General features: G+C 38.4%; 1 protein-coding gene across 1 annotated transcript; it reads right to left on the reverse strand.

Annotated features, from left to right (window-relative positions):
- Window positions 1-398: 398 nt before the first annotated feature.
- Window positions 399-14,389, reverse strand: LOC131984947 (ubiquitin-conjugating enzyme E2 Q2-like). The gene is made up of 13 exons (XM_059349921.1): window positions 13,603-14,389; window positions 12,426-12,530; window positions 10,594-10,716; window positions 9,869-9,922; window positions 9,337-9,477; window positions 8,930-9,014; window positions 8,420-8,480; window positions 8,250-8,340; window positions 8,095-8,153; window positions 7,849-7,897; window positions 7,623-7,718; window positions 5,759-5,825; window positions 399-3,683 (listed from the first exon to the last, which is right to left on the reverse strand). The coding sequence occupies exons 1-13, from the start codon at window positions 13,759-13,761 to the stop codon at window positions 3,652-3,654; spliced, it is 1,122 nt and encodes a 373-aa protein (XP_059205904.1). The 5' UTR covers window positions 13,762-14,389; the 3' UTR covers window positions 399-3,651.
- Window positions 14,390-15,972: the final 1,583 nt, after the last annotated feature.

Here is a 15,972-nt window from a genome sequence, read left to right on the forward strand (position 1 = left end):
AGCACACCTCAAAGTCAACCAAAGCTTGGTTGAGAAACAGATCCTGAAATGTCCTGGAGTGGCTTTCTCAGTCTGAATTTAAATCCTATTGAAAATCCAGATAGCATTTTTTTTTTTTTTTTTAAAAAGGCAGTTGCAGCACGGAAGTGTCAAACATCAGTGAGCAGGAGGCCTTTTGAAAGTGAATAGGTTTCAATACAGAGGTGTATGAATTACCGCTAATAAAAATAACAAAACAACTCAAGTATGAATCAAATAAATTTAGAGTTTAAGTGCCAAAAGCTGATCAATATTTTAACTGTTCCTATTTAGGGAGATAGATTAGCAAAACACTTTACATTATTTATGAATAAGAAATTTAAATTTAGTAAGATATTTTCATTAGAACACAATAAAGAGATATTTCATAAAATTCTTTATTTATAAACTTGATGCAAGTTTACAAATTACTTTACATGGTCAAAATCACCCTTGCAATGGAAAAAAATGGAACCAAACCAAAGCATGCTAACAGTGCATAACTTTATAACCCGGCCACTGCAGTTAACGAAGCAAGGTAAAGAACCCAGAATCAGGCTAATTCAGACCTCAGACCAATATGTCGCTCGCCAAAGCAGAGAAGGTTTTTTGTTAGTCAGACAACAGGAGTAAGTGTGAGAGAAGCTGTTATTCAGTGCACAACAGACACGGAGTGCACCATTATTCCAAAGGTCAGGTTATTAAAGATGTGGGCTTACAATTGTTCTGATGGCACACAATCTGCTACTTTTATCTGGAATCCTGGCATCTTTAAAGGTAATCCAAGCAGGAATAATGTCTTGTAAGTCCATGCGTCTCTCATAGTATCTGACCTGGTTCAATAAGCGGCACACAGGGAGAAATTATCCTGTGAACTGATTTAGGAAACCTCAAGTCAAGTAAACAACTATTGAAAAACTGATACATCTAGTCTTTTTTACCACCCAAACCAACCACTCTTTGCCTTCAGTAGCTTGGGGAAAAACACCCATTGATATATTGACATGCAAAATACAGCAATATCAAAGAGACAGGGTAGATGTGATCTGAACCCCTGATCAAGCGCAGGTTAATCTGAGGGTGAGAGCATATTCCTGCTCCACACATCTGATCATTCCAAAAAACTTGCTTAATAATTATTTAATCGCAACGGTATTCAGAAAATCTAAAGTGTGTGCAATTCGACAGCAAAACACACTGCGATGCTTATTGGTAAAACAGATGTCGTTTTAAAATGGTCCCATCCCCCTCCCCCCCGAAAAAAAAAAAAGATTTAATCTTGCATTTCGTGACGATATTCTGAAGCAATCCTTAGCAAAGTCGAGTGTGCAGTATGTATTCCTGAGTTTGCTTCTCCAGAGAATGCAGGGGTGGGCTCGACAGAGTGACCGGAATGAAGAGATTAGTACATTACCAAATGGCATCACAACAGCTAACAACCATGCCAATAAACCAGAATTATGTTGGGATTTTGCTTGTGATGGAACAAGAAGGGAGAGTTATACATATCCTGCAAGTCTGAACTAAATGTCAGACGTGCTGGATACGAACAGGCTGTAAGTTACACCCATCTCTACCAGTTTTGAAAATATCCGTGTTGTGTCTGAGGTTAGTATCACTGAGAAAAATTCTAAATCAACTTTTAAAAAATGAGGAATGACTGAATTAGCATAACTAAGCTTTCTATGCTGGTTTTCAGGACAATATACTTAAAACAATGCAAGTAACCACACAATAGAACACCCACAACAAACGTGTAACTGCATTAATTGGAATGCTCCACACAGTTTTCTGCATATTATTCACATTACATCAAAGACCCAGCACGCTGAGGGGGTACAGCAGGGCTGAGAGTGGTTATGAATAGTAACCAGAGAGGTGTTAATGGGAAGAGCTGGGTCCCTCCTGTGGCAAATCTGAACAAATATTTATCAAACCTACACAAATATTCTGGAAATGGACCAGACTCCAGTCGATCTTCCCAGGTGTGAAGCCAGAGTGTATATGGTCGAGACTATTGCTGTGAATTTGAAACTCTGGCTGCATTTTTTTGTAAAAAGCAGCCATGAGGTCAAGGAAAAGTCAGAAGGTAAAAAGGTCACTTTTTTCCAGACTGTTAGGACTGCAGGATTGGCAGAGTGCTCAGGATGTGAACCAGCTACAAGAACTAAGCAGGTGAGTACACTGTTATTCTGTTAAGACTAATTTTCTTCAGTACAACAAAACTCCACGAGACTGTGTCTTCACTGCATAGCCTTACTGAGGTTCATCCGGTTTGAGTGATTAGATATGGAAAGCCAACCTCTGGAATGCCAGAAACAGCTGTTTCTATGTCATTACTGTTGCGGCCATTGGGAGTTAAGAGGTGCCATCAAATAAGGGGAATGATACTGTCGATGTTGCCAATAACATGAGGATTACAAATCAATATTTAAAAAAAACAAACAAAAAAACAAAACCGCAGTAGTCATTAAGCTTACATAAGATCACGGTGTACTTTTGTTTCCTTCTGCAAGAGTATCCATGAAGCAACTTTTTCTTAAATCTAAATGGGTCATGAGAAGTTGCAGTGCCCTTGCTGTTAATAGTCAAGGGTATATAGTAATACAGTCTTTGCCCAGTCAAAGACCCAGACAAGGTTACATTATAAACAATTAAATCCTTTTGCAGAAATACAAATTTACATGTTTACATGTGGAGTTAAAATCAACTACATTACAGTGTGATCCAAACCAAACACACCCCTGCTTCGCCTGCTCGTGCTTCTTGGGTTGCCAGCCTACAACACACCAAACCTCTCCTGCAGGAAGTTGTCTAATTGCTGGTTGTGATGATGACAGTGTTCTCCAACTTTCGAGCTCAGCAGGATGCTGTTCTTCACTATCGACTGTCCCACCCAGGCTGCTAAAGTCTCTTTATCTTCCTCCCCACCTCTTGGCATCAAGCTTTAAAAGATAAGAGGATTTGAAAGCAAGCTAGCCTCAAAAACATGTTATTCCAGAGGAGGGATCTTGGCATTGCGAAGATAATACATGAGCACAATATTGCAGAGGCTGTCCATGGAGAGAAAAAGGTAGTGGTTCTTCCACCACCAGCATTTAATTGTCCTTCCCAGCCACCTCTGCACCATCTCACAGAATGTCACATGCCATTCCTGGATCCAGTCTGTGGCCAGAGAGGCGGTTTTCGGCGACTGGAGTGTCAGACCGCTGCTGGCGGATAAAGCCATGCTGCACCTTTCAACTCACAGCCAGCAGGTAACCTTGGCATGCTCAATGCCAAAAACCAAAGGGTGAGTTTGCGTGGTATTTAGCCCACCGTTTTCCTCGAGTATGGGATGAATGTAGCGATGAAAAAAAATTAGATTGTATCAGACACCAGATGTACAGAGAGATAAATATTGAAGAGAGGACACCCTTGCGAGTAGCTGATGGGCTTGGGTGGAAATTTCAGGTGGGGATGTGAGTTTATGTGCTAGTTTCTGAATGGGCACAGAATGAGGAATTTGGTTTGGAGTTCAAACTCTCATGTAGAGAACAACATGGTTTGCAGGATAAAAAAAAAATATTGGTCGCAAGGAAAAAAGTAAATCGAAGACATATGGTCCCAGTGCAGGAAAGGCAGGAGTCTGTTTTAGCCGTCCTCCTTAGGGGGTGTGTACCAACCTAAGGGAGAAAAAACAACAAACAAAAACATCATACTAGAGTCACAAGAGCGGTGGACCACAAAGCGTAACTGAGTTTACTGGACCATTAACAGAGTTGAGTGAAAGCACCTTTCACTAATCAACTGCATTGAAAAATAGTGTCACTCCACAGTCAATAGTAAATCTATAAGCGAGACGGATTCTATGCTGGGTGGAATTCCTAATATATATGCAAAGCTGAGCAAATACAGAAGTGCTTACTCTATGTGTTAAGCGTTTATGGGAACCAACATTCATATAGTTGGGAAGCGAAAACAGAACAAGAATACGGTTTTATTGAATTTGTAAGGTTGTTATAGCAGTCACTGAACTACTGAATACGTTTGTAGTGTTCTCTGGACTTCTACCAAGGCTGGCTTGAACAGAAACCTATATAAAGTCACAGGTAGGATACATAAATAGCTCAATATATTATTAATCTCTAGGTTTACTTGCATATGAAAAGCTGCTTTATACCTTTAAACTACCATAATTGCACCACTTTGGATTATGTTTTTTTTTATTTTTTGTTCTGATTTGCTGAAGTCTGTTTATATTACTGGTATTGCAGCAAATACAATCAAAAATATTATGATCATCACAGATCCTAAATCAAAAAAATACATTCAACTTTGATTTGGCCAGAAACTAAAATGATTTCCATGAATCCTTCATTATAGGACCTATATGCAGTTTATGGGTATTCACTTTAAATATGCTGAATCAAGTTTATTCAACTGCAATTATTATATCTAAATATAGCAGAGCAAAAGTCATTTAAATATTCCTACCTGCACTTCTGGTTTTAAAATGCAGCACATGTTTTCCAGGAGGTCAAGGACAACAACTAAATTTTGCACTAATGGTTATCTTTGAGCTGCAGACCTACCAGTGCTCTCTCCCAAATAACATTAACTTTCATCATCCGTCATTATGATACTAAACTGCATTAATTGGATTTGACTGAGCAGGCCATTCTTTTATTCTGCTCAGCTGAATAAAATTGATTACAATAATCAAAGTCACAACACATTCAGCTCATAGATAGAAATGGGCTGCATGTCTGTGAAATAATGTTGTAAGATTCATAACTGAACCTGAACATGCTATTTTGAATGACAATCATGCAGTAAACAGCAGTGTTATTTAAATAAATGTAATAGTGTGTTACTACTACTTTCCTGGAACACTGTATTACAAACACTTCAACATCTTTTATGTCTGTTAATTACAGATTCATAGTAAAAATGTTTTATAGAAGCTTAGTGGACCTCAGAAATGACGCATTTAAATAACACCAGCATTAAATAATTCCAGTAGATAAACTTATCTCTCATTAGGAAGTTGCGTTCACATTAGCAGGACCATTTAAAAAATGCACACAAACAGTATAGTCTAATTCGTCATGCTTCCAGACACTTTTCTTGATACGTTACACTCCCCTGAAAACACTAAATGCTTAGCTGGAGGCAGTTTGGTTACTTTTGCCGATAACCATTTTGTCAAATTTGTCAAGAGTGGTCTACAAAAGCATTCATCTCATATAAGGAGAAGAGATGCTTTCTAGAATTTTCCATCTGTTCTGGTAGCCCATTTCTAGCAGCACACATAACAGTTAACACTTGAGCATCTGTCTGCTTTAAGGCTCACATAAGCTACAATAAGACCCAAAAATGAAATGTGTATCACTGTTAAGGCCTAAGGTCTCTATGACCTAGGTATAAATAATGGTCAATGTGATTCATGAAATGGTGTTGTTGGTAATAGACTTTATGGAGTCATGGTTACAGCAGAGCCAAAGTGATGTGGTTAGCAATGAATGGAGTTGAATCACCAGCATGATGTACTTACAGTTTGCATGTGTATTGCTGTTATCTTTATCCTGCAAGCTACTATACCACTTATACAAATTCAATGTAAACATTGTCCATGTTTAGTACATACACAACAGTATGAGAACTAATTCCCCTCAGCTTTGATGCATGGGAGGGATTTGGTATCAGTAAACAAGGTCTGTAATGCACTCAGTATGAAACTGGAGACAAAAACACTCACCATTCTTTTCATGGATCTGAACAAGCGATTTGTAGGACTGCTGTGCTCTGGCAAGATTGTACTGGTTCTGCATTAAAAGATGAAAATGAAGTCAACCTTTGAGTGTGCTCTGGATTATGATGACAGCAAAGAGCAGGAAAAAGCAATGACAGCTGTTTTCTACAAGCAAAACAACCCTCACAATTTCAAGGACAAAAACACAGTGTATGGTGCAAAACAATTCATACTGGACTGCTTTTAACACACACCTGGTCATCACCATTCACTGCACAGATAGGACTTTAAATAGATTCATATGACAGAGGTTCAAGGCATCAAGATTTTAGCAATATTTACGCAATAATGGGCTTATATCAACCTAATAGTCAAGCACTAGATGGCATTGTGTTATTGATGAATTTGTACTATCGTAGGCAGGACAAATTTGCAATGAATTATGGGTAGATGGAGGCCTTCTTCAAACTAAAAAAACATGTCTGACTGCTTCAACAGCTCAGCTCTCCTCATTCCTGATAAAACCAACGTTCTGGAAGAATGACATTTTACAGGGAAAATTCAGCTCAGAGTGTAACCGTAAAAAAAGTTAATCACAAATTTCAATGCAGTGCAGACCTGCAGCAGCGTGGAGATGCTTTTCTTCTTAATGTGTTGTTTGGCATAGTAATGGCTCACTATGCCCTCATATTGCTCATTCCACAACATTGTTAGCAAACCAAATATTAAGTCATATTCCTCTTATTTGTCTTTTAGTGCCACTTGTTGGCAAGTAGTTCTGAGTTAGCCTGGAGATAGGGAGGCTATGTTAATATGCTTACTGTAAGACAGTTTTTTTATTTTGAAACTTGCATAAGTATTTCGCAAAAAATGCAAAATGAACCACATTATTATGAGTCAAGTCTAATTTCTTCCTTTTTGTGCAAGTTCCAATGGTTGTGTGTTGGGCTCTGTGTGCTGCAAAAATGTGGATGATCTACACTCGGCATCTACACATGAGTATTTACACAGTATCTAAGTAGCTAAGTACTGAAGCTGCTCTGCTAATGTGCAGCTTCTGTATGTGGGTCTGTACAGTAACTCTGTAGGGTTGAGTGACCAGTTTATGACCACATGTTGCCCAACAGTTGGTCCTAAGTTAATGCATGATTCTCAAAGTGGTAAAGATAAAATTGACTTCAGGAATGCATTTGTCCAGTACTGGTAAGTACTGGACAAACTGGTAAGGTACAGATACAGTGTACATTTAAAATTACACTCTCAAAACAAGTATCTTCTCGGCATACACCATACAATCCCCTCACTCCCGTCCGGCCTTCAATGAAAATTGTGAGGGTTCCAATTTCACAGTTGAAATGTGTTTTCCAAATAAATTTTATTGCAGATACACATTATGCTCTCCTGGCATTTATCAAATTAAGAAAAGGATGAATGCCACACACATTAAAACTAAAACAGTGAGAAACAACTAATGTAAGTCTGCATCAAAGTATATGACACACTAACACAGGGTTTGCCACTACGGGCTTCTTAGAGTGGCATAAGTATCACTGTTTCCATGGTACTTAACTTATCAAACTCTGAAAGTGGAAGGTAGCCAGATTATGTTTCATTAAGAGAATCTGACAAGTACAAGTGACAGCACAAAAAGATAAGAATCACATCCCCCTTTCCAATTGGATTAAAAAAATAGCACATCACCAACTTTGGCTGCAGAAAGAGGGGATTCTCACAGAACACAACAGGCCAGAGTTATGAGCCAGGTCTCTGCGCACTGTCATTGTGGTGCACAGAATTCATTATGCGAGCCCAAAATCATCTCAGGACATTCTCAGACTTGAAAAGAAACCTCTAGAGCTTCCTCACTTACTTTATTGGCTCCAAACTGCACTCTGGCTTTTCCTTTGACTAAAGTGGCATTGATCTGCATGATGACAGACTCAATGGAATAGGCACTGCTCCAACCCTGCAATTAGGAAACCCAATGTCAATAATCGTAGCTTTTAAAATGTAAAACAGATGCAAATACAATCCAAAGTTACATTTAATAGTATACAGAGCAAATTCACATCTATTAAAAAATACAGCTGACATACCTGTTTGGTGAGAAGTTCCATGCACAGGGCACCCCCTCCAAGAACGTAACTAGCAAGGACATAAAAAAAAAGAGAAGTGGTGTCAGAACAACGCAATAAAGCACTCTTTCAAAGGAGAAAAAAAAAAAAAAAAAAAAAAAAAAAAAAAAAGACTTTTAGTCAGTCCAGTGAATCAGCCTCAAATAAGAAAAGTAGTCAATGGGGATCGAAGAAACTGTGAAAAGTATAAGAGCTAAATTAACTTACCCTCCAGAAAGCACAGGCGAAACCACCCGCACAAATGGTGGATCAAAGGGGAAATTATCCTGTAGAGCAGGACCCGCAAAAACAGTCAATTTACAGACTTCAAAGACCCCAAAATGGTGTTTCATTTTTATTAATGCAGAGAAAATTGTACTCACTTTATATGAGAAGTTTAGTAAAATGTAATCCATTCCTTCCTTTTCCTTTAGGACTTGTAAATCACTGTGTAAGGGGCTATCTGGATCCACCCTGTTGGTCAATAAATTATGCAATTAGTCCATGTTTTTGTTTACACAGAGAAAGATGTCACAAGATTTAGTGTACTTACGTCCTTAGTTTGACGTGCCATTCATACAGGCTGTCGTTAACAAGCTCGACTGAATAGATGCCTGCAAAAAAAAAGATTAATTATGAGTTCTTGAATGCCTCCCAGTGCAAGGCCTAGTAAAAACTGTAATTATTAATTATTTATTTAATAAACATAACAGATAATGCAGTGGGGCAATGAGAAAATGTATTAGAACTGCTACCTCTACTCCCACACCACTGTCAGTTTATTCTGCAGCTGCAGCAGCATTCATTCATCAAGGAATGCCATTTTTCTTTGTTAAGCTTCGTTGGGCTTACGTGCCATGACTAAAGCAGGCTGTAGGTTACAGTAAAGGGTGTAATAACCACCACACCCTCATGAGGGTGGAGCTAACTGTTAAATGGACAAATCGAAGAGCAAGGCATCTTTGGAATTCTCCACAACCAAACCAGATCATAAATGTTCAGAGAGATAGAGAGATCGAGAGAGATCTGCATCAAAGAGTCGACCACTGTGTGGACTGCATACCTGTCTTGTAACTCTGAGACCTGTAGATCTCTCTAAGCTCCTTCATCAGGCGGTCAGAGGCTTGCACTGAACCAGACACAGCTCCCTGCAAAATTCAAAACAACAACTGTTACAATACAAGACAAAGAGCACAGTGCCTAGCGATTCACAGTGAGGGTAAACCTGTCATCTGTACTTAACATAGGCCAACATCAAAGAGAAAGCTTTATTCCATGAGACATCAATATTTATACCTGCACATCCTTTGAGAGAATGTTTCACTGAGCCTCAAAATACTTTTTAAAGAATATGGTAAAATAAGTCCAGGCAGGCATGCAATATTGGTTCCATGGTTAGGAACTAATTTAAATCACGTTATCAACCATTGGCACTCCAAAATATTTTTACTTTACTGAGTAAAGACTCACATTCAAGTGGTCCTGCCTCTGGTTCTTTCGGATCTTCTCCAGGATGGCCAGGTTCTCCTTCTCGATGCCATCGTCCTCAGATTTCTTCCCATCAACAGGCTCCTCCTCTTTCATTTCATAGTGGTCCAGATCCTCTATGTCCTGTACATTCATATTAGATATTTTAAATACTTTTTGATTCACCAGAACTACAAGCAACATGAAAAGAAACAGAAGAAATAAAAGATGCAATAAATCGTCCTTGTTCACAAGGGCAACATAGCTTGTTATCAAAACAGACCTAAAGACAACAATCGCGTGTGCATTAGGGGAGAAAAAGCACAGACATACCAATCAAATACTTAAACATTGGCATCAATTGGCTTTCCCAAAACCACATACCATAAAAGCATGCAATACAAACAGCCTAAACACTCCCCTTTCAAATTGTGTGACTGTGGTGGGAGGACAAGTGTTTCATAACCAAGCATACACATCCACAGCCTTTTAAAAGGCAACACATTAGGTGTTCAGACCAAAGACAAGAACTTACCTCTCCCATCTCCTCTTCCTCTTCTTCTTCAGATGTGACCTCTTCTGTCCCATGCTATATACACACGCAAACAAGACATTGAGTCAAGCTGGATCAAGTAATCTGAAAGAGATTCCCTGAGGTGACTGGTCTTTTTTTTTTTTTTTTTACATGACCACTTTATACTGACCATAACCACAGGAAGAGCCTATCGATCAGCTTAAAGAATAACTTCAACTAAATCACTGAGGCCCTCTGCAATGTACGCTGCTATTTCATTACCAAGCAAAAGTGGTTCGGAAGTGCATGATAAAAGATTGTTATTTAAATATGCATGTCTTATTCCTTTAAAGGTGCTGTACATGACTTTCAGAGCATATCTATGGTTCAGACTCTGAGCAGGGATTGCCTCTTAACAGCTCTTGCCCCCCCCCCCCCCCCCCAACAAATCACATACAGTCACTTGGTCTCGAGCCCTTGTGTTTAATGTGAGTCATGCACTCACATGAACTGGCTACCAAAACAAAGAAAAGAAAGCTATGATTACAACACAGAGTAAGTGTGTGTTAATTCTGAGGTCAGGACCCTATTTCGTCACTATATCTTTATGTAGCTGTAACTGTAGTATTTTCCTGCTATATTAATGTTCTGAATGTCATCAACAGTGCCTAAAAATGAATCAAATATTGGCCATGTCCCGGCTGTGCCATTCCACGCCATGGGAAGGTATTTCACAAGAGCCTTGCCTTTCGGTCTTGTGCCACAGGGCCTGCAGGGAGGGGCTGGTCCAGCATCTCCACATCTGGATGTTGGGGAAGGTTGTACAGCCGACAAAGGTCACAAATGAGCTTCTTCAACTGCTGCAAAAGCTAGGAAAGACAAATCACGAAGAGGAGGTGTACATAATTAGATAAACAAGTCAAGATTGCAAATGCAGCGACACAGCAATGCCATGTGGCTGACATGTGACAGAAAGCCTCAGCACTTTAAGATTTTATGATCCAAAAGAAACACAATAATTACATTAGTCACTAAGGAGTGTGTTGCTGGGCATTCAAACAGCTACTCTGGAATAATGTAAAATCTTGAAGTCTATAAGTGCAGCAATCAAGTTAGGACCAAATACTCTCATGTATGACAGAGTAATGATTTCACTGTACAACCACTGACATTGTTTGTACTCATACCAAAAGTTGACAAGTCATTAACCTGCATCAACTAGTGTGTTCTGCTTTTGCAAATTTTGTGCAATACAAATATAGGATACCGCTAAACATCTGTGCTACAGTAAGAAAGTAGACTGATCTTATCTATCCACGGGAAGGAAAGGTTTGCCCCTTACCTAACACACAGCATTAACAATTTTGAGTTCTGAATGTAGACTCAGTTATGATGCAAACTGCAAAAGAAAAAAAAAGCTGACAGTGCTTCTATAAAAAGCATATTTGTGTCCCTCAAATGGTGCAGCATGAATAAGTAGGCTAACTTGGCTGAGAATGTCACCACACACCTAAGATTGCATAAGAATCTGCTTGTGACAGACATCTTGACCTCAAAGGTTGTCCCACTGATCGAATGACACAGCGGTTCGGTGTTCTGAAAACATGTCTGTTTGCGCTGGCAAAGTTAGAATTACTCAACCCAATCTAGAAGTACAAAGTTACGCACATTTATGCAACTCATGCAAGCTGTTGTTTATGATTAAAATCCATTAGACAATTGAAATAAGCTCCCAGTTGTGTATATCTTGTAACATAACACTAATATGGCAAAAAGTGAACCTGCATCAGTAAATACAGTAAATCTTTCAACATCGCAAAGCTCTTTCAAGAATTATGCAAAAAATGTTAAAGGACTATAACACAAATGTAAAATGCAATACTAAGTGAACTTAAACACATCTAAATGATAGCTGGCTCAACAAATAAAAAGGTCAAATATAAAAGAGCAGATTCCAAAAGATTATTTAACATTGCAATTATCTGCCTCTTTCTGATGAAGTTCAACACAGTTAGCTGGTATTTTGTTACAAAAACAGAAATAAGATGCTCTGGCTGAGAGGCAGTCTGGTTAAAAAAATGTATTCAAGCAACTAATTTAAGTCAAATAAAGTGTTTTCTTTCCCCCATTCAGTCGTGTGTTATAATATCTCAGACATAGCTGCAGCTGCAAAGGCTCTTTTCAATATATCAGGATATGTCAATAATAAGTTAACTGGAAAATATATTATCTGCTCATGGTTTATTTTGGTACACTTCAAGTCAACAGCTGTATCACATGATAATCTATGTCTATAACCTGGTCTTCAGGTAATATTTTGGAAAGCGGTTTAAATGATAACATTCACCATGGATACTACATCAGCAGATCCTCATAATGTCAAATCAAATCAAAACGGTTGGTGTATACATTATGAGGATCTGCTGATGTAGTTTCCATGGTGAATGTTATCATTTAAACCACTTTTCAAAATATTACCTGAAGACCAGGTTATAGACATAGGTTATCATGTGATACAGCTGTTAATGTTTTCGTTGGTGACACATAGTAAAAAAAACAAGAGAAGTATGGTAACTACCAGTGTGCTGCCTTTTCTCACATCTTCCAACCTCTCCAAAACTTGCGCCAAGCTCGGGTCATCAGAGTCCACAAACCATATTGGCGGCGTAGATGGATAAGATTCCTAAAGACAGTGCAACACAGTGAAAAACGAGACAGTAAAATCAATATATCTGACCTATATTTGTCATGCTGTTAAAGTAATTGCCCAAGTAATTTTTTTGTTGAAATTTTTTTTTTGCATAAATCATCTCATGACACCGGCCACCTATGGTAAAATTGCCTACATCCCCAGTTGATCAGATCATGTGATTTTACACCTTTAAGATAATGGCCTATGTCAAGTGTGTGACTTAAGCGGATTTGTTATGCCTAAATCAAAATAAAATGTGACTTAGGCAATTTTTTGAACATGCCTATGTGACTTAAGAAAGATATGGTAACACTTTATTTTGAAGGTGTCTACATAAGAGTGACCTGAGCATGTCATAAACATGAGATGGGATGTGTCATGAACACTAATGACACTTTGAAGTAACATCAATGCTCATGATACTTGTCATGGCATGTCTCTGACAGGCTTGTGTGACTCTTATGTAGACACGTTCAAAATAAAGTGTTACCATATATTGCTTAAGTCACAAAGGCATGTTCAAAAAAATTGCCTACGTCATTTATTTCTCTTAAGTTACATACTTTACACAGTGTTATTACTATGCCAATAGCCATCCTTTGTTACATCCTTTTAGAGTGAAATGATCAATAAATGCCATATGTTACACTTCTGGTGAAGTTTTTTGTGTTTCCTGCAAAACTTGAAAAAATGAGTTAGGCGATTATTTTAACAGTGAGACGAATACACTTGTGTGTCGCAGGGCTAAACATAGAAACAGTAAATAAGGTAACATTTGAATCAGCGACATTAGCATTCAGAGTGCAGCGTTAGCTAACAGCTATGGTTGGCCATCATTTCTGATTAATGTCGGATTGTCAGAACAACAATCCCTTTATAAATACTGCGTAGCTTCCACAGACTTATGAAACCACGCAAAACCTGTCCCGCATAGCATCAGACTGTGCATCAGTTGCTGAGGTAGCCAGCCTGCTACCTGGCTAGCAAGTTAACCAGCTAACTTTAGCTCGCTAACGACCAACAAGGGAAGTGTATAAATCCACTCATGTTCTTGTCCCCTTACCGTTATATTGCAGTGGATAATTAACAGCTTTTCCCCAGTTACATTAAACTGGCAGCTCAGCTCGTCAGGCTTCCAGTCAATGATCCTGAAGCGTTCGTGGTTTGGATCAAAAATGGACTCCAAAAACTTCAGTTCGGCCTTCAGCCCCGACACCGACATCTTCCACGCATCTCCGGCCGGGCCGCTGGGGAGGAGTCGGGACTTAGCTTCTAGCTAGCTAATGCCACCACGCAGATGTCTGGACAAAAAATGGTTAAAATGTGGCAAAGAAATGGCGACCTGCCCCGGTAGATGTAGCTGGATACCCAGTACCAGCTATGAACAGCGTCCGGTCAAATTTCAGCGCAACCGGACAGATTTGCTGATGAAGTAGCTAACGTTAGCTAGCTTCAGTTAGCATTAGAAAACAGCGCAGCGCTTAGCGAGAGAGCTAACGTTGTTGTTGTCTTTCCGTCTATTGTTGTTGTCTGCTGTGATAACAACAGTTTAAGGCTCTCGCGGTGTCCCGTGACCGTCTCCTCACAGTCCCATCGGTCAGCTCCTTATTGTTTACTTTACGGGGGAACAGTCACACCATCTCCACGACCTGAACTTATATCCCGCTGCAGGGAAAGTGTTTTTCATCCCGGTGATCAACTAGCTGGCCTCTTGTGGGGTTTAAAGATGGCGTTCTGCAACCTCCCCGTTCCCGCAGAATCCCAGCATACAGCGCGTCCACAATTTATACCAAGGTAAGAAAATAGGAAAAGTTTACGCCAGAGGATCAGTTACTTAAACATTTAACATCCACAGTACCTACAATGTGTTTTTTACAAGGGAAAATTTCCAATACACGATGCTCAGAACTTAGAATTACTTTTTCAATTTTTTTAAAAGATTACGTTTTTTTTATTATTATTTTTGATGCAGTGTCTATCACAAGTTAATACATTTTAAAAAATCGTCGCACTGTTAAAATAATCGCCTATGTAATTTTTTTTCATTTTTTTTTTTGCCTAAATCATCTCCTCATGACGCCGGCCACCTATGGTAAAATCGCCTACATCCTCAGTTGATCAGATCATGTGATTTTACCCCTTTAAGATAATCACTTCTTTGACAATTTGCCACATTTATAGGCATCAGATAAGAACCCAGCAAAGAAGAGCTAGAGGGAGATTGTTTAGTTATCAGTTTAGTTTATCAGTGTTTTATTGTTGACACTAATATTGGTAACACTTTACTCTAAGGTGTCTACATAAGAGTGACATGAGCGTGTCATAAACATGACATGGGATGTGTCATGAACATTAATGACACTCTGAAGTAACAATAATGCTCATGATACTTGTCATGTCATGTTTCTGACAGGTGTGTAAGGTGTGTGACTCTTATGTAGACACCTTCAAAATAAAGTGTTACCCTATCTTGCTTAAATCACAAAGGCATGTTCAAAAAATTGCCTCAGTCATTTATTTCTCTTAAGTTACATAATTTACACACAGTGTTATTACTATGCCAATAGCCATCTTTTGTTACATCCTTTTTGAGTGAAATGATCAATAAATGTCATATATTACACTTTTGGTGAAGTTTTTTGTGTTTCCTGCAAAACTTGAAAAAAAAAAACGAGTGGCAATTATTTTAACAGGGTGACGTAATGTATTTATATAATGACTATTCGTGTAATACTTTCAGAATATTAACACAGTTTGCGTTTTATTTTTTGTCTTTACTTACAAAACTGTACAAAAATACAGGCTGTTTTTATTTAAAAAAATAATTGCCATGGGCATATTGTTTGTTCATTTTAGCGATTGAAATTGTAAATGTAAATCAGGAGCTCACAGCCTCCATACCATTAGTATTGCTGAATTATTTACAGTTTTGAGGTTATTTTATTCCAACTAATTTTAATCTAAATTCTAATCTGTAGGCCCCTCATCTGGTTAAACAAAGGGTGCCTAGACCTTACCGGTTACAAATCAGAAGAATATACTGTATGTAACAGTGACAATCCTTAAAATATTAGATATCCATACATATTTATATTTTGATTTGTGTAAGTATATGTACAAGTACATGTTCTTATTTTATTTACAGGAGTAAATGTCAGTAATATTCAGAATTGCCTGTGTGTATTTTATCAAATATTACAGGTATAATATATAATATATAATAATATGATACAATAAAATGTTGACCTGAAATATAACATTTTTCAACATTCAAAACCATAAAGTGTCTGTATCTGCAGTAGTACCTGGTGCCCACTAGGGGGGAGTGTTGACTCATAGTTTGAACAACTGGGACTAGAGCAGGTGATGGTTGAACAAATGGCAAAAGTGTTTAGATTATTCACCTATGTTTGGAAACTACACTTTAAATGCT

This window comes from Centropristis striata, chromosome 2 (genome assembly GCF_030273125.1).
Source record: "Centropristis striata isolate RG_2023a ecotype Rhode Island chromosome 2, C.striata_1.0, whole genome shotgun sequence".
Taxonomy (NCBI): domain Eukaryota; kingdom Metazoa; phylum Chordata; class Actinopteri; order Perciformes; family Serranidae; genus Centropristis; species Centropristis striata.